The following is a 23377-nucleotide window of genomic DNA, read 5'->3' as shown; positions in this document are numbered from 1 at the left end:
CTCTTATATCACTGAAAGATGCTGAGAAATTAGTTCACGTGTTTGTTTTCAGTTGACTAGATTACTGTAACGCACTCCTCTCAGGACTACCCAAAAAAGACATAAATCATTTGCAACGAGCGCAGAATGCAGCTGCTAGAATCCTAACTAGGAAAAGGAAATCCGAGCACATCTCTCCAATTTTGATGTCACTAAACTGGTTACTTGTGTCATTCAGGATTGATTTTAAAATTCTGCTTAATGTTTATAAAGCCTTAAATAATCTCGCTCCATATTATATATCGGAATGTCTGACACCTTATATTCCAAATCATAACCTCAGATCCTCAAATGAGTGTCTCCTTAGAATTCCAAAAACTAAACTTAAAAGAAGTGGTGAAGTGGCCTTCTGCTGCTATGCACCTAAAATCCAGAATAGCCTGCCTATAGGAATTTGCCAGGCTAATACAGTGGAACACTTCAAAAAACTGCTGAAAACACATTACTTTAACATGGCCTTCTCATAACCTCACTTTAATTTAATCCTGATACTCTGTATTTCCAATTCATTATAATAATTATTCATGATGGCTCTAAAATCTGTACTAACCCTTACTCTCTCTTCTGTTTCTTTTTCCAGTGTCCAGCTTGCGCCACCACCATCTACTCAAAGCACTGTGATGTTCTAACAGTGATGAATTAAAAGCCAGAAGTCTGTATGACCATCATCATCAAGAGCATCCGTGAGAACCCTAAATACAAAGAGGACTATTTCATTTATGTTAGGTAGAATGCCCAGAGTGGACTGGGCGTTCTCGTGGCCTGGAATGCCTGCAGATTTTTTCTTCAGCCGTCTGGAGTTTTTTTTTTTTTGTTTTTTCTGTCCTTCCTGGCCATTGGACCTTACTCGTTTTCTATGTTAACTAATGTCTTATTTTAATTTCTTATTTTGTCTTTTTATTTTTCTTCATTATGTAAAGCACTTTGAGCTACTTTTTTGTATGAAAATATGCTATATAAATAAATGTTGTTATTGCTATTGAGATTTGAGAGCAAAAGCAAAGATGTACAGGAGGAGACAGATATGGGAGTGAGAAAGGAATAACTATAGACGCAATTAAGAAGGAGAATCGGAGATGAAGAGCAGGGACACATGGAGAGAACTAAAATATGTTTAGAGAAACACCCGGGGTGTTTAAAAAGCAAAAGTGGCAATTTGGGGTCATTGCAGGACCCACAGCATAATGCTTTTAGGGTACAGAATACAGATGAAGTGCAAATCTAAACTGGATGTGTTGATAATCAGGAAATTTAAAGGAAAATCATATGTTTTTAAAAGTAATGTTCCAAGATAAAAAGGGAAAGAATGAGGGGTCACTGTACAGCTTTACACAAGGCAATAAATATACAGAGAAGAGCCAGGCTTCAAATAGGGAGGTGAGGAGCAAGAAAAATTTTAATGAGGGGAGAAGGGAAAAGAAGATAATTAAAAAACATCATGTCTTAACCAGGAGATAAAAGAAGAAAAATAATGGGAGGGTGTTTAGAGAACCTGGACTTCAGCTTTTAGAATTGAGCCTCAATCCACCTAAAATGTCTGCTGCAGGTGTGCTAATGTCCTGACGAGTTGAATTGAGGACATGGAGTGCCCACCAATTCAAATAATGTCTTAATGAAAGATTGATGTGTACCAAAGAAAGGAGAGGAGCAAGGTTAGGGAATTGTGATTGAATTTCAGGGCGATACAGCAAAGGACAGAGAGAAAGAGATGACGGGGAAACCAAACCACAATATTAAGTCAGGGTTGGAGTTTGATCATCTCTCACTCTTTTAAATCCTAAACAGCATGGTTCAAATAGTGCATATTTTGTGATTATAGGCATGCAACCCATGTAGTGAGGTTATCACAAATTTCCCTCTGGCATAATAACAGTCTACCTACTTACTGTACCTGTGTTTTACTTGTGGAAAGCCAGGCCACCTGACCCTCTCATACATCCACAATCCAGATATACCACATAATCAAATATGTGTCCATCAATAACCAAGCATGTTTACCCAGCAATTTATTGCAGGGAGCCAGTGCTGATCCTGGTATCATTGAGCAGAAGGTGGGAATCCATTGTGGACAGCAATGCCAGTCCATCACAGGGCAAATTTTGTGATGCCAGGACCAATTCAGAGTTGCTAGTAATCCTAATATGTACATCTTTGGGGTGTCGGAGAAAAGTTGGAGAAGTGGGACAAAACAGCCACACACACACAAACAGAATGTGCAAAGTGAACAAAGATAATGACCTGGCCATTGTTTCGATTTGGGCCTCTGGAGCTGCGAGGTAGCAGAATTGACTACTGACTTCTGTCACATTTTGTCAGGAACACATTAAGCTTTTTACTATTATTTTTGAGCAGTTTTAGTTGTTACACATTTGTATTATTATTTGTATTTTGGGATTTTCCTTTGTTAATCTATAACAGGTTTTACCCAGATAAAAAGAGCACACAGAAGTCCTGACTAGAAACAAGGAGGCACTACACCATTGTCACTTCACAGACTCTGGTGCGTATCCACTACTTTCCAGTCAATCAGATCATAATGTGGTGTTCTTCATTTACACATACTGTAAATACAGAGGCTTCAAAACATATAAGTTAGTGGAAAAATAAAAAAAACAAAAGGCAGTGGACAGCTGAATAGAGGAAGTATTAAGAGTCAATCTTAATTCTACAGACTGAAAATATTTAAAGACACCTGTTGTGATACTACAGAATTGACTGAAAATGATCTGTCTTGTATTTATTACGAGACTGGGTTCATCCCTCACATATCAATCTCAATAAGTAAACATGACTTAATTTTATTTTAATATTAAAAATTTTAAAACTTTGGAGATATGTTTAAAAAAAAAGTAAGGATCATTTCAAAGCCAGTAAATGTGAACTATAATGTGTTTGCTATAAAGAGTGCTAAAGCTGCATATAAAATGGACGAATCGTTGATGTGTCTGGCAAAGCCTTTGATAATTTCTAATTATAAACTTACTACTTGTGTTATGATTCAAATTAGTTGTTGCTGTGGCTTTTCGACAGTGTGATTCCCAGAATTGAACGTGGTTTATTCATGAAGCTAATGCACCATGAGGTACACAACAGATTTGAACCAATTATAGTGAAATGCTAATTCATTGGAATTAAATAAGTCAAGAATGTGAGGAGGAATAAGAAGCAGTCCTGTCCAGCACCTTTGTAAAATTACAAAGGTGTCTTTCCCCTTCTTTAGATAGAATGTGATCATAGAAAAATACTTAAGGTATTTATTTTAGTGAAGCTGAAAGTGGCATTTAATATTTGATACAGTGGGGTTGATAATTTGTCCCAAAAGGAGACAGTAGCTCTGGCAAAAACCCCACCAGATCCTGTGATTTACCCCATCTGCACAGTTCAAAGCCTCCTTAAGCTCAGTCATTGTGAAAGGGAGTCTAACAAGAAGACATCTTCTTCAAAGAGTTTGGGTAGGCCAGGTCTTGCGAAGCGGAATTCATTTTAGAAGAAGAGAGGCTTGAATTTCCACAAATAGCTGAGGAATAAAATGTCATATATACGATACATACAGTATACACAGATCAGACAAAACATTAAAACCACCTAATTAAAACTGTGTACATCCCCTTCGTGACACCAAAATAGGTCTGACTCATCATGGCATGGACTCCACAAGACATCTGAAAGGGTCCTGTAATATCTGACACAGAGACATTAGCAGCAGATGCTTTAAGTCCTGTAAGTTGCGAGGTGGGACCTCCATGGATTGGACTTGTTTTTCCAGCACATTTTACAGATGCTCTACTGGATCGGGATCTGGGGAATTTGAAGGCCAAGTCAACGCCTTGAATTCTTGGCCATGTTCAAATTATAACTGAACAATTTAAGTGTGGTGAAGCCCCATTATCCTGCTGAAAGAGTACAATGCCATCAGGGAATAGTGTTGCCATGAAAGGGTGTACATGGTCTGCAACAATCTTTAGATAGGTGGTATGTGTCAAAGTAACATTCACAATAATGCCAGAACCCAAGGTTTCTCATCAGAATATTGCCCAGAGCACCACATTGCCTCTGCTGGCTTGCCTTCTTTCCAAAGTGTATCCTGCTGCCATCTCATCCACAATCAAATGATGCACACACACACCAAGACTTCCAAATGATCTAAAAGAAAACATGATTCATTAGACACATGCTCATGTGCCCATTATAGGCACTTGCAATGGTGTCAAGGGGTCAGCATGGGTACTCTGACCAATCTGCGGCTATGCAGCTAGTTGTGATGCATGTAGTGTTCTGATACCTCTATCTCATGACCAGCATTAAGGTTTTCATCAATATGTGGTATGGTACTTCTTCTGTGGGTTGGGATCACAAGGGCTAGCCTTCACTCCCCACATGCTTCACTGAGCCTTGGGTACCCATGACCCTGTTGCTAAGTCCATTCTTGGACCACTTTTTGTAGGTACTAACCATTGCATACCAAGAACACCTGACAAGGCCTGCTGTTTTGGAGATGCTTTGACCCAGTCATCTAGCCATTGCAATTTGGCCCTTATCAAAGTCGCTCAGATCCTTATGTTTGCCCATTTTTCCTGCTAACAATACATCACCTTCACGAACTAACTGTTCACTTGCTGTTTAATGTATTTAAGCCCTTATCAGGTGACACTGCAATGAGATCAATCTTATTCACTTCATTCATTAATGATTTTAATGATGTAGCTGACAGGTGTATATATTTTTTAATTTCACTTAGTTTATTGAAAAGGTATCCTGATTTTGTTTTGAGTGCCAAAATACTGATGAGAATAATGCCCCTGATGTTCAAGTTTCAATAATTTGTTAAGTTTATCAGCACATACATACTGTACTTGTGCACAACAGACTCCAAACCTCCACCTATTACCTGCCCTACTACTGGTTTCCTCACTTATAATAAAGTTATGGATGGTGCAGATCACTTTGCAATTTTTTGAATTTTTAATTGACATGATTTTATTCAAAATTGCACTAAAAAGGAACACATTTTTTTTCTTGTACTAATATTTTATTGGTCACATGTGACTAAAAATAAAATCATGGGGTACACATCAAATAATTAATTTAATTAAAATGCCTAGATTCCTTAAATGATTACAAAAAAAAAGAACTATTACAATTTGCACATTTCTCCAATTATAATCATTATCCTACATATTTTAATCAAAAAAGCCTTTCACTTTTCAATTTTTTTCCAGATTTTATTATGAAACTCTAGCCCCAAAGTATATTTAAGAATATTGTTTTCCATTTATATTAAGAACTCTGGAATATGCTAAATAAACTGCTGTTAAAAACAACAGCCTCGGCTATAACTATATTTAATGCAGGCATATGTTCATAACTCAAAAGCCTTACTTGGAAAGGCTACTGGTTTATGCAATCTTTAGATTATTCAAATCTGGTCCACTTTTTATCCTTCTGAATCTCCCTTACTTTAATCAGGTGAAACCTGTGAAAACAAATTTCGGACGAGATCGTGTAATTTTCAGGCCTTTTGTTATGTAAAGTTTAAAATGGCGTGGGTTTCATAGCTGTACTATCTATTTTTAGATAGTATCTATCTACAGGTAGTATCTATTTTTAAACCCCTTCATACATAACTTATTACCATATCATTGATAATAAAAAAGGGGAATTGAGTGCAGCCTCTCCAACCATGAAAGCGGGAATGATTTCGACGGATTCTCAATACCTCGCATTTCTCGAGGGTTTTTAGATAACCGAGTCGTCTGGGCGTCAATAGCATTGGTATGCTTGACACGCAGGCACACTGGTGACAAGCGGAGTACGGAGATGTGCGTAAAAGTACGAGTTCAAGGTTTGGGCAGCGACGAACATGCTAATCCTTTCAACTGTCATGACCATTTTGTAAATAAGAGCCAATAATTAAATCACGCTATCTCGAGAAATGGGAAAAAAAACCTTAAGCCCTCGTGAAAAAAATTATTTCACTTCCGCGTTGCGGCAACCGTATCTTTTCAATTCAAATATACAAGCGAGATATTTTCCACCCTTTAGTGAATATTTTTTTAAAGAAGCGTAGTCTAAGTGCATCAAGCCATCGACCATTATTGATTGATGAAGTCCAGCACGTTTACATACACCTTACTGAACGTGCAAATCCTCCTACCTTTTGTTATGTATGCTCAAAGATTATCCTAGCGAGCATTCTGCTAGCTTACGGTACGTGCACTCAATAAATAAAACCTTAAGGACGTTCTCTTAATGTTCAACTTTCCTTAACTAGCAACTTATAGGCTTCCTCCTTAAAAACGATACAGGCCGGCGACCAATTCGACGGACTCTGTTACTGACCAATGGCATCAATAAGAATGGTTTCTTACACCAATCGCATCTCGAAGTAGGTGGGCTCGGTGAGCCCTGGCTCAGGTGACTCCTGGAAGTGGGTTGCTGGTGATCAGCTGACCGGGTCTGTTTTTTTTTCTAGGTTCATTCATTTACCCCGTTCTTTTTTTTTGGTAGCGTATTTTTTATTTTCAGGTAGTTTCTTAAATACCATAAGAAGGACGAAAATGGACGACAGTCAGGACTTGTTCGTGGGCGAGGATGGAAGGGTAAGAGGCTACGGTTTTTTCGACCTAAATTTTGAACCCATTCTTTCCGTTGCACCTGCTTTCGGAAAGAGGTTATTGAATGCCTTTTAATGAATGCTTAGGGAGACTTGTTGCAGTTGAAAAAAAAAGACGGACACCTTTTGATAAGTCCTTTGTGGTATTTAATTTCAGGGACCACCACCTTAAAACACGAATGCATAAACTTTTGGACTGTGTTTTTTTCCTTTTTTACTCCCGTTTAATTATCAAAAATAAATCATATGTACTATCTATAAAGGGCTTTTTTATGCATTCACTTTATGCATTGACCTGACTGTATATTATACAGCCTTTCGTTGGTCAGAATATGCAGATGCATCCAGTGATGTAACAGGAGGGCGGTTTTGGGTGGGTAGTTAGTGGCGTTGATGTTTTGGGTGGAAGGTCCAAAAACAGAAGAGTTGAATCAGACTTTCTCTTTTTCTCCATTCTGTCCAAGATGGAGTAGTTTCTAAGCAGGTTATATATGAGCCTGCAGCAATTCTGTGTTGGAAAAGTTCTCCTGTATCACACCTCTGTTCCTGGCAAGCCAAAGGGCAACCATTATGCAGCCTGAAGCACCAAGCCTCTTGGGCTACCTAGTTTGTGGTTGTGAGAAGGTCTGTAAATTACAACATGGTACAAAGGGCTGTTCCTGGATATGCAGTCTCTTAATTCTTGTTCCAGGTCATCCAGCACAACCTGTATTTAGGAGCTTTCCCAGAAGATGTGTAGTGATGTCTTTTTCTGTGAGAGAACTCAGTTAATGCATGAAGGTCTGTAGGGGGAAGCTGCACATGGTAGATGCTTGTGTCTGCTTTAGTTTCCACAGGTCAGTTATTACTTCATCCAGTTTCTGATCTCTAACACACTGAGAAATCCAGGCTGGACCACAGTGTATTACAGCTGTTCCACACAAATCATGGGGTAGGAGAAATAAGGGGGACATGGAGATTCCCCATAGGGCCATACCCATTGCCTGCCAGAGTGCAACAGATGCAGATGCATGTTGATATGTTGTTGGGAATGGCAGCCCACATTTGTAGAACTCCTTGAACATTTTTGTCTGCTTCACTGTATCTGTCTTGGAGCAAAATAATAAAGTAAAGCAGTGTTCTTATGATGGGCCCACAGACTGTACCAAGTGGGTGCCATGCCTGTTCCATTTATTGTGGAACAGGGAGGATCTCGTTCTGCTTTGCCTTTGTTGGTAAAGGTTGAGAGGCCCAACAGGATGATTCTCTTCCTGACGTTTGTCAGTTTCTCATCATCAGTGTAGTGCACTCTTTGCCAGACAATATGCCCAGGGAAAGTCTGCTTTGATGGACAATAGGATGTAGGGTGGAGGATGACAGATGTCACTGCCTCTGGATCCTGCAGTTGACCTTCTCCCCTGAAACTTGACTGAATGTTTCATGTCTATGTGAGTGCCACCCTCTATTGCTGGTCTTCCCACTGCACAGGGACTTCATTTATGTACAGTTAATATATGACCTCTTGTCTGTGTGGTCCTGATGTAGTGATCCCTATGGACAGGGAAGGGGGTAGATTTACAGCTAATCAATGCCATGTTTGGCACTCATTTTCGTCAATGGTATGCAAGGAAGTTAAGTAGACTAGAAGAGTCTGTACAGTTACCACAATGAAAATGTATTCATGATAAGGAGAAACCTGAAGTGCAGCCCTCTAAAGGAGATACTAATTTCTGCAAAGGTGTTTACTGCCACAGATTGCATAAATGTTTAAGACTTATTTTTTATGGAGCAATCAGCTTGTGACCACCTACCATTAACTCTCCATTTTTTCAGTAGCATTAGTCTGAAAAAGTTAGTAATTACAAGACTTGTAGTCTTCTTGTCAGTTACTGAACATCATAAATTCAGTTCAGGGACACAAGGGTACTGAAGTCCATTCTGACAGAATTGGACAGGAACAAGCCGTAATTCTTTTTTATACGAGGACAAATTTTCAAGTGAGTCTTTTTCTTTTGGGAGGGAAATATGCAAGGACACTGGGAAAATATGCAAATTCTATGAGGCAGTGTGGTTAACCAAAGTGCCACAGAAAAAATAGTAATACACATGAAAAGGTAATGCATATGAATTATAGCTTTAATAAAGTGGCTAAAGTTAGAAAAATTATAGGAATGCATTAGAAAATTTAATTCTACTAATAAACTATATGTAAATTAGCCAAATTTTATTTAGTACCTTTCTTTAGTAAATCATATTCTGTAGTACATTATTTCAGAGCGCTGTCCACCAAAGATCATGTGAAAAGACAATTCTCCCTAAGGATTATTAAAGTATATCAAAATATTAAAAAAAAAATATGTTGTAAAGAACTATAGTACAATTGTTCACATCATATGATTTCAATTTGATTGATGGCTGTTGTGTAGCTGTCCCACTGTATGTGATGAACTGGCATCCAGTAAAGGTTTCATTCCTATCTTGCACTGATGCACTTAAAATAGGCTTAAATTAATGGATGAATAATAATAGATTTAAATGCGCCTTTCTTGACTCCAATTGACACAGTGCAATGATTTATTGAAATATATACAAAATGTCTAGGCTGACACTCCAAGTGCTGATTACCTCCTTATAGTCGCTTGCAAAAACACTGAAATCAATAAAGAGGTTAAAAAATGGAAGAATATATCATATAATAATGATGACCTAAAATAACAAGTCAGAAGAAGTCTCTGACACCCTGAAATATATAAGAGGGTTAGAAAATGGACTGATGGATTATATAATAATAATAATGAATTAATTCTAATGGAACATATTGGAGAACACCATGGTTGCAAGGATTTAATACCCCCAAGAACAGAAGTGTTTTTGATCTGGAATATTCTAACGACAGGTGGCACGGTGGCGCAGTGGTAGCGCTGCTGCCTCGCAGTTAGGAGGCCTGGGTTCTCTTCCCGGGTCCTCCCTGCGTGGAGTTTGCGTGTTCTCCCCATGTCTGCGTGGGTTTCCTCCGGGTACTCCGGTTTCCTCCCACAGTCCAAAGACATGCGGGTTAGGTGCATTGGCAGCTCCAAATTGTCCCTAGTGTGTGCTTGGTGTGTGGGTGTGGGTGTATGTGTCCTGAGGTGGGTTGGCGCCCTGCCCAGGATTGGTCCCTGCCTTGCGCCCAGTGTTGGCTGGGATTGGCTCCAGCAGACCCCCGTGACCCTTTGTTCGAATTCAACGGGTTGGAAAATGGATGGATATTCTAATGACATTCTTGGGCAATTTGAATTTGTCAGTGCCCTGCTATAGACTCCACTTTACTCCATCAAAATGTAGCATCATGCTTTAGGGTTGGACAGAATCAATTCAACCCAGTCTTCTCGATGGTGAACATTTTAACCAGAGGATAAGTTCACCCACCTCAGAAGCTGTATCAGTGCCAATGGCAGGATAAGCAAAGTGACATCCCCAATTTCGAAGGCGTGTTCTACCTTTGCAAACCTTCGCAACCTTTGGTGGCAAAAGGACATCTTCCTACTTATCTAAGGCTGTGTCAACAATGCTATGGTTTGCCCCACTCTAATATATGGGTGCAAAGAGTGGTCAGTGCACACAAATGACCTGCATCCTTTACAAGATATCGACCAGCAGTGCCTCAGGAACATCAGGCGTATCTAGTGCGGACAGAAGATGGCCAACAACCAAGAATGCTTGGACACATTCTTCAGATCGAATAAGAAAAGACTACAAAGAAAGTTTCACTTGCTAAATCGGAATCTGGATGGAAGAAACCATGTGGTACTATCGGGCCATGACCGCACCATAAAGGAGAATGCCAAAGGCTCGTGGCTTTAATTGCTTGACACCTACCTGTCTGGGGGCCCCCCAAGGTAAAGACTCTTGAAGAAATTCCTACAAACAAACAACCAGTGGCATGTGAACTCTTCCTCTTTGTATACAGGTGCTGGTCATAAAATTAGAATATCATAAAAAAGTTGATTTATTTCAGTAATTCCATTCAAAAAGTGAAACTTGTATATTAGATTCATTCATTACACACAGACTGATGTATTTCAGATGTTTATTTCTTTTAATTTTGATGATTATAACTGACAACTAATGAAAGTCCCAAATTCAGTATCTCGGAAAATTAGAATATTGTGAAAAGGTTCAATATTGAAGACACCTGGTGCCACACTCTAATCAGCTAATTAACTCAAAACACCTGCAAAAGCCTTTAAATGGTCTCTCAGTCTAGTTCTGTAGGCTACACAATCATGGGGAAGACTGCTGACTTGACAGTTGTCCAAAAGTCAACCACTGACTCCTTGCACAAGGAGGGCAAGACACAAAAGGTCATTACTAAAGAGGCTGGCTCTGTGTCCAAGCACATTATTAGAGAGGCAAAGGGAAGGACAAGATGTGGTAGAAAAAAGTGTACAAGCAATAGGGATAACCGCACCCTGGAGAGGATTGTGAAACAAAACCCATTCAAAGCTGTGGGGGAGATTGACAAAGAGTGGACTGCAGCTGGAGTCAGTGCTTCAAGAACCACCACGCACAGACGTATGCAAGACATGGGTTTCAGCTGTCGCATTCCTTGTGTCAAGCCACTCTTGAACAAGTTATGTTCTCTGATGAAAGTAAATTTTGCATTTCCTTTGGAAATCAAGGTCCCAGAGTCTGGAGGAAGAGAGGAGAGGCACAGAATCCACGTTGCTTGAGGTCCAGTGTAAAGTTTCTACAGTCAGTGATGGTTTGGGGTGCCATGTCATCTGCTGGTGTTGGTCCATTGTGTTTTCTGAAGTCCAAGGTCAATGCAGCCGTCTACCAGGAAGTTTTAGAGCAGCTTCCTGCTGCTGACGAACTTTATGGAGATGCAGATTTCATTTTCCAGCAGGACCTGGCACCTGCACACATTGCCAAAGCTACCAGTACCTGGTTTAAGGACCATGGTATCCCTGTTCTTGATTGGCCAGCAAACTCGCCTGACCTTAACCCAATAGAAAATCTATGGGGTATTGTGAAGAGGAAGATACAATACGCCAGACCCAACGATTCAGAAGAGCTGAAGGTCCCTATCAGAGCAACATGGGCTCTCATAACACCTGAGTAGTGCTACAAACTGATCTACTCCATGCCACACCGCATTGCTGCAGTAATCCAGGCCAAATGAGCCCCAACTAAATATTGAGTGCTGTACATGCTCATACTTTTCATGTTCATACCTTTCAGTTGGCCAACATTTCTAAAAATCCTTTTTTTGCATTGGTCTTAATTGATATTCTAATTTTCCGAGATACTGAATTTGGGACTTTCATTAGTTGTCAGTTATAATCATCAAAATTAAAAGAAATAAACATTTGAAATACATCAGTCTGTGTGTAATGAATGAATCTAATATACAGGTTTCACTTTTTGAATGGAATTACTGAAATAAATCAACTTTGTCATGATATTCTAATTTTATGTCGAGCACCTATATGTTGCACTGAGTTCCTGAGGAGGGTTATCTTGGGCCACTGTGATGTATGTTGCAGTACTGTGTAGATGGTATGACAATAATGCCACTAGACTGGACTGGAATGGATTGTATGCTCGAAACTTGTTTGTTGAGTCATCTGTTTCTTTTTTCTTTTTGGACTTTTTTTTTCTTTTTCTTTAAAAGGCAGATTACTTGGTTGTATTTCAGTTTTGCTGCATTATGTAGCATAACATATTTCTCTGTAGATGATGATGATGATGAATAATAATAATGACCAATCAAAAAACCCTGAACTTGATTAAATGTGCTCGGGGCATAGATGGTTTTTGAAAGTAATGTTTGTGGGAGTATCAAGAGAAATGGAGGTCACAGACAATCAAACATGTTCATTTTATTATTAAATAGCCAGTATGCCACATTGAATTTGGGCATCTCTTTAGTCTGATTCTGAAGTTTGAGCTGTATGATTGAGAGTATGTAGAGTAAGCAAAATGAATGTGGGTCTAACGTGGTCACACAGCCTAGAAGGGCTTTGCAGATGCTTTTGCCTTCAGGATATGGTGCTGTTGTGTTTTTTTTTTTTTTTTTAAGCTGGGGCCATTGATTATGAGAAATATTTGCATCCCAAAGAAATTAAAAAAAAGAAGAGAGACAAGCTGTGTTAATGGCTGCAAATTATTAGCTGATGTGTTTGGCACCCAGAAACTTTAATGTGGCAAACACTTAGCTGTGCTAATGTTTGAGAGTAGGTGTGAATGTATGTAGCAGACATTCTCAGTGCTGTTTGTCACCATTAGAGAGCGCAACCTTAATTAGAAAAGGTGTTAATTGAACAGCTCAATAGAGCCTGCAGTGAATGGCAGGGAGTTGCAATGGTTTGTTGCTAATGTATTTTATCCCAGTGGAAAAGACGTGTGCTGTTGAAGCTGTTGATGTTTGATATTTTCAGAATGGAGGTTGCTGCTGCAATGTATGAATATTTCAGATATCTGGCAACTGACTGAAAAAATGTTTATTAACTAGATACTCTTAGAAATGTTATTTGAATCAAAGGCTCTAGTCATAATGTAAGATTTAAGGAATATATAAACATACTTGGGTGGTATGGTGACATAATGATTGGCATTGCTACCATATAATTCCAGAGTTCAGACCCAGCCCTAGTTCTATTTTCCTGCAATATCCCAAAGCTATGTATGTTACATTAATTAACAACAATAAACTGACCCTGTATAAGTGAATGTGTGTCTATACAAATGTGAGTTTTGGAACTCCTCTGCAAGGCTGTGTCCTGCCCTGCACTTTATATTGCTTGATTAGGCCCTCATGTGACCCTTAAAAAGTGCTTTTTTTGGCACAGAATTTACGCATGTGCAGAATGTTCTGCCTAGGCTTTTCGGTGATTTATGTTTAACTCTGTGTAGTCTATTTCAGGGTCACAGACACCAGAGCCTATCCCTGCAGCATCAGGTAGCAAGACTGGAATTAACACCAAATAGAGTGTCAGTCTTTCCCTTGTTGCACTTACACAAACACTCACTCTCATACAGGCACAGTTTCGAGTTGCCAATTACTGTACCTGAACACACACATCTCTGGAGAGAAGATGGTTACCAGGGCGTCCAGAGAAGAATAAACACAGACCGAAGAGAACATGCAAAACAGTCCTCGGTCTGGGATTTGAACCTTGAACTCTATTAATACTCGGTCTTCAGATTATACCAGGCTAGAATAATCTTATTTAGCATTTAGAACATGTAAAACTGTAGTCTCATGTTATACTACATCTGTATAATATTTGAATTTCATACCCCATTTCTTATTGATACCATCAAATTGCTTCACACATGTAATTTTATATTAAAAGTGCAGTATTTTTTTTTTTTTTTTTAAGCATGATGTGCTAGTGATGGAAGCCAAAAAGGTTTTTCTTTTATTATCTATGATATCTTTTTGCTTATTTTTGAATGGGGAATTCCTTTAATTACAACCATTTTAATTCTGTAGCAATTTAGGTAGACAAATGTTTCAAAGTCAACTGGCCTGGATCTTGGAAAGAAGAGAGAAGAGTATGGAAGTGACATGGCTCTCTGTGTGACCCTGTTAATGATGATATTGTGTCAGCCTTCTTGAGGGAACTGTGAACTCAAGTCCCAGATGTATAAATTTGATTAATAAGATGTCATTTCTTTGGCATATGGAAGCATTTTCATTTTTATATTAGAGTATCTCACTGTGCCATTTTGAGGCTGGTCTTATAAATAAGGTGTGAATAGAGGTGGTGTTGCATGACACTTAGTTTCTAATTCAGTTAATCTTCTTGTTCTCTTATACTTTAGTCTGTCCAGATATCTGCCACCAAATAAAGAGTTTTAAAGCAACCCCTCACCAACCAGTACCTCCTAATCATACATTTCTCAAACCCAGTTTATTAGCACCAGCCCTCCTCCAACTGTTCCTCCACCTTTATTCCTTTCCCAGCCATATCCTCACTTCTTTGAGGATTTCCCTTGACTGACCTCAGCCACTATTTGAAGCACAGGACCTCAGCACTGCATAGCTGAATATCCTGATTATGTTGGACTATGGGTTAGGGATTAGTTCATTTACAGGCAGTCACCAAATATGTAACGAAACCACCACACCTTATAGGCATCTTCGCATGTGCACCATTGTGGTGGGGGGTTAGGGATGGGTGGTGGTATGCATCTTGTGGCTTCATGAGCCCCGATGCACCACTAATGTAACTATCCATCAAATGACTGTACCTACTTTTTCAAATTGGGAGGCATAGAAGACTGATGCTTTTGCAGCATCTTTAAGTTCAAGGGTAGGCAAAAACCCTGGATTAGGCTCTGTTACAATTCAGTATCTATTTTTATATGTGACTGAATTATAGAGAAAAGTATTATTTATATGAAAAGCAGTGTGGTAAAGTGGTTAGCCAATCTACCTCACAGCTCCAGGGACATGGGTTCCATTCCTGGCCCATTACACATTTTCCATTTGTTTCCTCACACATCTTAATTAGACTAGTGTGTATAAAACTCTTCAGAAAACAGACGTGTGAATGGACCACAATAAAAATGTTGTGATATAGTGGCCTCAATAAGCTAGAACTGGACACTTGAAAGTATACATTTAACACAGATTAATGGCAATTGCCTAGCCCCAACCTGCACCACACCATTTAGCAGTGCAACAGACTGCTAAAGTTGTGATGTTACCATGTCATGAAACTGTACTGTCTGACCACTTGGTAGAGAGTCAATGCATTTTTATTTGTAAAAATTAAAAATAAAAAAAATAATGCCATAATTGTGTATTGCTTATCTTGAGGATTTCCTGGGGATGTACAGTATTTCTAACTGGTTGTTTTTTTTATTTTTCACACACATGTTCTATTTGCACTTGGACAAGCCATTTCTTCATGTACATTGACCAAACATCCATCCATCATCTGGCCCCACTCATTTTGATATACATTGATGAGTATTTCAAGATTACATTTCCTTGGCAGGTTAGTGCAGCTGCCTCGCAGTTCCAGAGTCATAGTTTCAAATCCTGACCTGGCCGTTTTTTTGGGCAGAGTCACTGTGACCTAAAATTACCTGGCATCCAATCCAGGCTTGTTTCCTGTTTTATTCCTCAAATTACTTCCAGGACAGGTTCTGTCTATATAATGAATGGATGATCTTTTCTTACTAGGCCTTTTCAAATGGAACTTAAGACATTTGACAAACAAGGGGAGTTCATTCAGTTTGTTTGTTTAGCTAATAGCTAAGCTGTTCCAATATCTCATCCAGATACTTCTTAAAGGTAATCAAGGTTTCTGCTTCAATTACATGTCTTGGAAGTTTGTTCCAAATTCTCGCAACTCTTTATGTAAAGAAGTTCTTTCTGGCTTCAGTCTTAAATGCATTTCCGCTTAATTTCATCTGTGTCCTCAAGTGCATGATTCACTGTTCAAAGAATTGTTTGATTTACATTATCAATGCTTTTGAGAAATTTGAAAACCTGGATTAGGCCCCCACATAGTCTCTTATATTTAAGACTAAATAGGTTCAATTCGAGTAAGACGTGTCCTGAAATTCTGGGATACATTTGGTTGCTGTCCTTTGCAAAGCTTCAGATGCTGCTATGTTTTTCTTATAACGTGGTGACCAGAATTGAACACAGTACTCCGGATGCGGCCTCACTAATGTGATATTTAGTCAGAGCATAACGTCCCTCAATTTATATTCAACAATTCTTATGATATAACCTAAGATTTTATTTGCCTTTTTAATCACTTCTGCACATTGCTTAGATGATGAAAATGTTGTGTCAACATAAACCCTTAAATCCTTTTTTGAAGTTGCTTCTTTTATGATGGTGTCTCTCTTCCATCCTCTATTTACAACAGATGTTACCTTTGCCAATGTTAAGCACTTTGCACTTTTCTTTATTAAACTGCATTTTTCAAGTGTTTGCTCAATGGTGAAGCTTGTCCAAGTCTTTCTGAATTGTTTTTACTGTCTCGTCAGTGTCTGCTATTGCTCATACTTGGGTGCCATTTGTGAATTTCACAAGTTTATGCATTTTTACTACAATCTGTCATTAATATAAATCCGGAAAAGTAATGGTTCCATGGTAGACCCTTGAGGGACTCTGCTGATGACTTCACTCCACATGGAACATTCTCTTCTTATCTATACTCTTTGCCTCCTGCTGGTGAAACAACTTGAGATCCAGTTATATAGGTTACAGAATTAATCTTCTGTGTGGGACTGCAATGATGGGTTTTTGAAAGTTAAAGTAAATTGTGTTGTATGGTTTGCTTTTGTCAACTATTGCAGTTGCCTGTTCAAAAAAATTTAAAGGGTTGTTTTGGCAAGGTTTGTCTCTCATAAACCCATGCTCTTTTATTTAGTATATTATTTTCATGTTATTTTCAAGTGTTTCTGTCTTGCTTTTTAGCTGTATTGTAAATTCCAATCATAACTTTTTTTTTTGATTGATAGCATCCCGGTGTACAAGGTTATTAATGCAGTCAGATCATTGGTGAGTTTATCACATTTTCAGAAGTAACCCACTATTTTAAAGGACAACCATATAAAGGCATTCAGATTTTGTGTTATTTCTTTTAATTTTTTTTTTAACATCTTTAAATTGCTCTGCCCAATATAGGAGAAATATTTTTGATGAAATACCCTGCAACCAAGGGTATTTCTGAAACTGGTAGAGAGGCGAGGCGACAGCCATTCTGTGAAAAGCACAGAGGAATCAGACAGACAGGACAAAAATAGCAGGAGGCCGGGAGCCTTGTAGATAGAACCAGGCTGTCAAGGGAAGTAGGTCAAGTCAGTCTGATAGGTTAGTGCTGCCCAGATGAAGAAGCCAGTCAGGGACATAGCTATTGTGTGGTGGAGCCCTGCTGACAGCAGTGTGGTGAATGGGACAAAAAAAGAAATCCCCTATCACAGACAGTTGACAGTTTCTAGGCTGCATTGGTTTTAATGATAAATTTGGAAGGTACTGTATACATTTTGTATTTAAAATAGACATGCACAGTCTGTGGTGTCTCCAAAAGTCTGTGACATGACTCACTGCGCAGCCAAAAAACAATGTGCTTGCTTCATCTTGCAGATTGACTAAGAATAGCAAGCAGTTCACCTCTCCGATGATATGATTTGACCGCTTCTGCATCCAAGCAAAATGAAACGCCTCAGTAATTGGAACACTGCAGAAGATGGGGCTCTTCGTTGCAAGCGGATCACAGATGTGATATTGAAGGGAGAGTGTAAGAAACAACAAAAAATTAGGTGAATTAGAGGGTGAGAGAGAGTAGACAAAAAAAGGCAGACCAGCCTTCATCATCACAACTCCAGTGGTAAGGACAAGGGCTTAATAAAGTGACCACAAGGCTGTGTGTTTGCAGTTTGTAGCACCCTGCGAGGAAAGAAAACACACCAGATGTTTTCTTAATGCAGGCAAGAAGTACAGAATGTTTATTTAATGTGCTTTAACCATATACAATTGTTCCCTCATCACCCCGCCTCCTCTCATGCTGCAGTGCGTGTGAGGCTCAGTTCTTCCACCCGCTACACAGGTCCCCCCAGAATTCACATGCACAGGCAGCGTTAACTTTGTTGGGGCACGCGCTATCCTCCCAGTCCGAGTGCGGTTAGGTGGGGTTGTGACCAGACCTGGAGAACTAACATCTGAATGCCCAGTAGCTACAGGTGTGTTAGGAGAAGCAGATGCCAGGTCACCAACAGGTTCTGGAAAAGAAGTCAGGAAGCAGAGATTGGTGTCGGGATGCAGTCCAGGGGGCAGAACTCTGAGGGATAAGACCCCCGGGCACATGGAGAAGCTGGCCAAAAAACAGTTCAGCAGATGAGACTTGCAAATCCTATTTTGGAGCCATACGTAACCCCAACAGCACCCACGGCAGACTGTCGACCCAGCAGAGGCCTTGAGGGCTTACTTTAGTGACCGGTGAAATTGCTCACGCAGGCCGTTAGCTTGGGGGTGGTAGGCAGTGGTATGGTGCAGGGTCGTCCCAAGGTCTTGTGCCATTGTAGCCCAGAGCTATGAAGTGAACTGTACATCTCGGTCGGATGTGATGTAGGATGGCATGCCGAACCATGCCACCCAAGTGTTGATAAAGGCTCTCGCTACTTCTGCTGCAGTTGTGGATGTCAAAGGGACAGCTTCGGGCCACATAGTGATCCTGTCAACGACAGTGAGCAAGTGTGTAAAACCATCAGAAGGAGGACGGGGCCTACCAGGTCCACATGAACATGGTCGAAATGCCGAGCAGGCCCCGGGAAAGGTGTCAGTGGGGCTTTAACATGGCGATGTAACCTTTTGACGTGCAACACAAGCCACTGCCTAATTATGAACACCATTTTTTAGGCCCCGCCAAACAAATTTGCTCACCACCAGACGTTGGGATGCCTTTCGTCCTGGATGTGAGAGGCTGTGTTTAATGTCAAAGATGCACCATCTCCAGTTGCTGGAAACAACTGGGCATGGGTAACCTGTGCTGGTGTCACACAGGAGTTAACCAGTGTTGCTGTCTAACTGCACCTCTGACAACTGCAGGCTGATGTCTGTCGAGTGAAGAGCTTGGACCTCCGCGTTCTCAGCTTGGTCAGCTGCCAGCTGGGAGTAGTCAATTCCAATGTGTATTGTTGCTAATGCGGGCCCACCACCACAGGGTTCTTATCCTCAACATGCTGGACATCTGTTGTGAACTCTGATATGTAAGCCAGGTGTTGTTGCTGTCGGGCAGACCACGGCTCAGTGACCTTGGGCATTGCGAGAACAAGTGGTTTGTGGTCGACAAATGCAGTGAATGACCAGCTTTCAAGCAAGAAGCAGAAATGTCGAATGGTCAGGTACAAATTCAGTGGTTCCCGGTTGAAAGTGCTATACATGCGCTCATTGGACCATAAATGTCTGCTGAAAAACACCAATGGCTGCCACGCATCATCAGTCCACAGTTCAAACACCGCCACCACTGCATGGTCCGAAGCATCAGTTGTAAGAGCAAGTGGAGCGTTGGGTAGCGGGTGTGCGAGCATGTTTGATGTTCGTAAATGCCTCATCCAGGTCTTTGGAGCATGTGACAGGGCACTTTGCGGAATGGCCCTGTAGTGCCTTATATAAAGGTTGCATAATGAGTGCTGCCCAAGGAATGAAATGGTGGTAGAAACTGACCATGCACAAGAATACCCGGAGGCCGCGTACGGTCCGGAGTTGTTGAAAATCAGTGACAGCAGAGACTTTGGAAGGCAAAGGAATCACACCCTCTTTTGAAATGCAATGTCCCAAGAAATCTATGACAGGCAGTCCAAACAGACACTTAGCGGGATTGATTATCGACCCATGCAGGCTTAGGGGCTCGAACAAGGCTCGGAGATGGGTAAGGGTGCTCCACTTTGGAGGAGCTGGCAACCAAGATGTCATCTAGGTAGACAAAAAGAAAGTCAAAATCACTGAGGACAAAGTCCATCAACCTCTGGAATATTTGAGCAGCATTTTTAAGGCCAAATTGTTTTCGTAGGAATTCAAATAATCCGAAGGGGGTGATGACTGCTGTTTTGGGGTGCACAGGTACTTGATGGTAGCTGCAGACCAGGTCCACCTTTGAAAAGATTACTTTCTCAGAGAGCCGTGCTAACAAATCTTGTATGTGTGGAATTTGGGTAGTGGTCTGGGATAGTTTGATCGTTTAGGCGGCAGTAATTCCCACATGGTCGGAAACCTCCACTGCTTTGGGAACTATATGGAGGGGCAATGCCCATGGGCTGTTGGTTAGGCACACAATTCAAGGCCGCTTCATGTCAGCAAATTCAGCCTTTGCAATAGCCAGCTTGTCAGGGGCCAGCTGATGGGCGTGGATATGGACCAAAAGTAGAAATGTAGTGTTCCACTCCATGCTTTGTTTCTGCTGTGGAAAAAGTGGGTTTTGATAGCTGGGAGAATTTTTTGAAAAGGCGGGCCAGGCCACAAGTCGTAGCTATCATATTATACATGGTGGAATTAGTGATACTGCTGAGTGTGCAGGGAAGGATCGCAAAGTCCTTTGCATTTACAAGGTGATTGTTTTTAATATCAATTAGCAATCTATTCACACACAGGAAGTCTGCGCCCGGTAGCGGCGTGGCCACCTTGGCCAAGACAAATGTCCAAGTGAAACGCCTTCCACTGAAAGACATGGTTGTGTCCTGTTCTCTGTAGGTGGGGATCCTAGTGCCATTAGTGGCCTCCAAAACGTGGCTTTAGGGGGAAAAGGGCCCATCAGTAGGTGATGCAGGAGGCACGGTCACTTGTGCGCCAGTATCGCGTAGAAAATGGCGGCCGGACTGGGAATCTGTTATGTAGAGTAGATGGTCTGCAGGTTCTGATGAGATAGTGTTAACCGACCTGGATGAGTTAAACTTACAAGGAGGATGACATTTCTTTGCGTTCTTGCCAAATTGGGCGTGATAAAAACACAGGTCAGTTATCTTTATGATGGCAGCTGGGGGATGAGCAGTACGAGACACTGGCTTGCTAATGGGACTGATGTGGGTTGCAGGTGGAAGATAGCTCTGCAAAGCAGAGTGCAGGCTGTCAATCATCGTAGCTAACTCACAGTAGTCAACGATGGTCACATTGGCCAGGGCAGTGCGCACTTGTTCTAGCATCTGTTGGAGAAACAGCTCTGTAAATATAAAACAGGGTTTATGCCTACCTAGCAAAGCTAACGTGTGGTCCATCAACACGGAGGCCAAAATTAGAATAAATAGAATTAAGGCCAAAAAGTTCTATCTTGGTCACATCAGACCAGAGAATCTTATTTCTCGCCATCTCAGCGTCCTTCAGGTGTCTTTTAGCATACTCCAAGATAGAACTTTTTGGCCTTAATTCTAAGCGGTATGTGTGGAGACAACCAGACACTTCTCATCACTTGTTAAATACAGTCCCCACAGTGAAGCATGGCAGTGGCAGCATCATGCTGTGGGGGTGTTTTTCAGCTGCAGGGACAGGACGACTGGTTGCAATCGAGGGAAAGATGAATGCGGCCAAGTACAGGGATATCCTGGACAAAAGCCTTCTCCAGAGTGCTAAGGACCTCAGACTGGGCTGAAGGTTTACCTTCCAACAAGACAATGACCCTAAGCACACAGCTACAATAACGAAGGAGTGGCTTCACAACAACTCTGTGACTGTTCTTGAATGGCCCAGCCAGAGCCCTGACTTAAACCCACTTGAGCATCTCTGGAGAGACCTAAAAATGGCTGTCCAACAACGTTTACCATCCAACCTGACAGAACTGGAGAGGATCTGCAAGGAGGAATGGCAGAGGATCCCCAAATCCAGGTGTGATAAACTTGTTGCATCTTTCCCAAGAAGACTCATGGCTGTATTAGCTCAAAAGGGTGCTTCTGCTAAATACTGAGCAAAGGGTCTGAATACTTAGGACCATGTGATATTTCAGTTTTTCTTTTTTAATAAATCTACAACAATTTCCAAATTTTTTTTTTTTTTTTGTCTGTCAATATGGGGTGCTGTGTGTACATTAATGAGGGAAAAAATTAAATGATTTTAGCAAATGGCTGCAATATAACAAAGAGTGAAAAATTGAAAGGGGTCTGAATACTTTCCGTACGCACTGTATATTCTCATTACTCATCCTCTTAGAATATGTATGTGTGTGGTTGTGTGCATGTACTGTACACCGATTGGCCAAGACATTAAAACTACCTGCCTAATATTGTGTAGGTCCCCCTCATGCTGCCGAACTGCACTGAACCATCAAGGCATGTACTTCACAAGACTTCTGACCTCTGAAGGTATCTGGCTTCAAGATGTTAGCAGCAGATCTTTTAAGTCTTGTAAGTTGTGAGTTGGGGCTTCCATGGACCAGACATGTTTTTCCAGCACAACCCACAGATTCTCAATCAGATTGAGATCCTTAGAACTTGCAAGCCAAGTTAACTCCTGAATACCTTGTCAAATTTCCTCAAACTATTCCTGAACAATTTTTGTAGTGTGACAGGGTGCATTATCCTGCTGTGTGAGAGTACTGCCATCAGGGAATACCTTTGCAATGAGGGGTATACGTGGTCTGCAACAATCTTTACAGTAGTTGGTGGTACAATTGACATACTGTAAATGCCAGGATCCAAGGTTTCATAAAAGCATCACACTGCCTCCACTTGGCTTGTCTTATTCCCATTGTCCACCATGCTGCTATCATTTACCCAGCTAAGTTACGCACACGCACCTGGCCGTCCACAGGATTTGAAAGAAAATGTTGTTCATCCAACCAGGCAACCTTCTTCTTTTGCTCCATGGTCTATTCTTGGTACTTATGTATTCATTGTAGGTGATTTCGGCAATGGACAGGGGTCCGCATGGACACTTTGATCCATGTACGGCTAAACAGCCCCTTACACAACAACATGTAGTGCACTGTGTGTTTTGACACCTTTCTTTGATGGTCAGCATTACAGTTTTCAGCAATTTGTGGTACAGTAGTTCTTCAGTGCGGTTGGACCAGACAGGCTAGCCTTAATTTTTATCCGCATCAATAAGCCTTGAGTGACCATGACATTGTAATTTTTTCACTTGTCCTTTCTTGGACCACTTTTGTTAGGTACTAACTGAAATGTTCAAGAACTGATTATTCACTTGCTGCTTAATGTATCCCACGAGATAATCAATGTTACTCACTTCAACTGTCAGTGGTTTTAATGATGAGGCTGATCAATGTGTGTAATATACTGTTGTTAAAG

General features: G+C 40.7%; 1 protein-coding gene across 1 annotated transcript in view; it reads left to right on the top strand.

The window, feature by feature from the left end:
• Positions 1 to 6453: 6453 nt before the first annotated feature.
• Positions 6454 to 23377, top strand: part of LOC120539238 (sorting nexin-32-like) — a 74425-nt gene continuing 57501 nt past the window's right edge. Inside the window, exon 1 of the mRNA XM_039769114.1 lies at positions 6454 to 6638. Within this exon, the coding sequence (XP_039625048.1) occupies positions 6597 to 6638 (42 nt within the window). The 5' untranslated portion in view covers positions 6454 to 6596. The remainder of the gene's footprint in view (positions 6639 to 23377) is intronic.

The sequence above is a fragment of the Polypterus senegalus genome, chromosome 11 (assembly GCF_016835505.1).
Source record: "Polypterus senegalus isolate Bchr_013 chromosome 11, ASM1683550v1, whole genome shotgun sequence".
Lineage (NCBI taxonomy): Eukaryota > Metazoa > Chordata > Cladistia > Polypteriformes > Polypteridae > Polypterus > Polypterus senegalus.
Note: the sequence above shows the minus strand (reverse complement) of the source record. Positions and strands in the feature narration are given on the sequence as shown.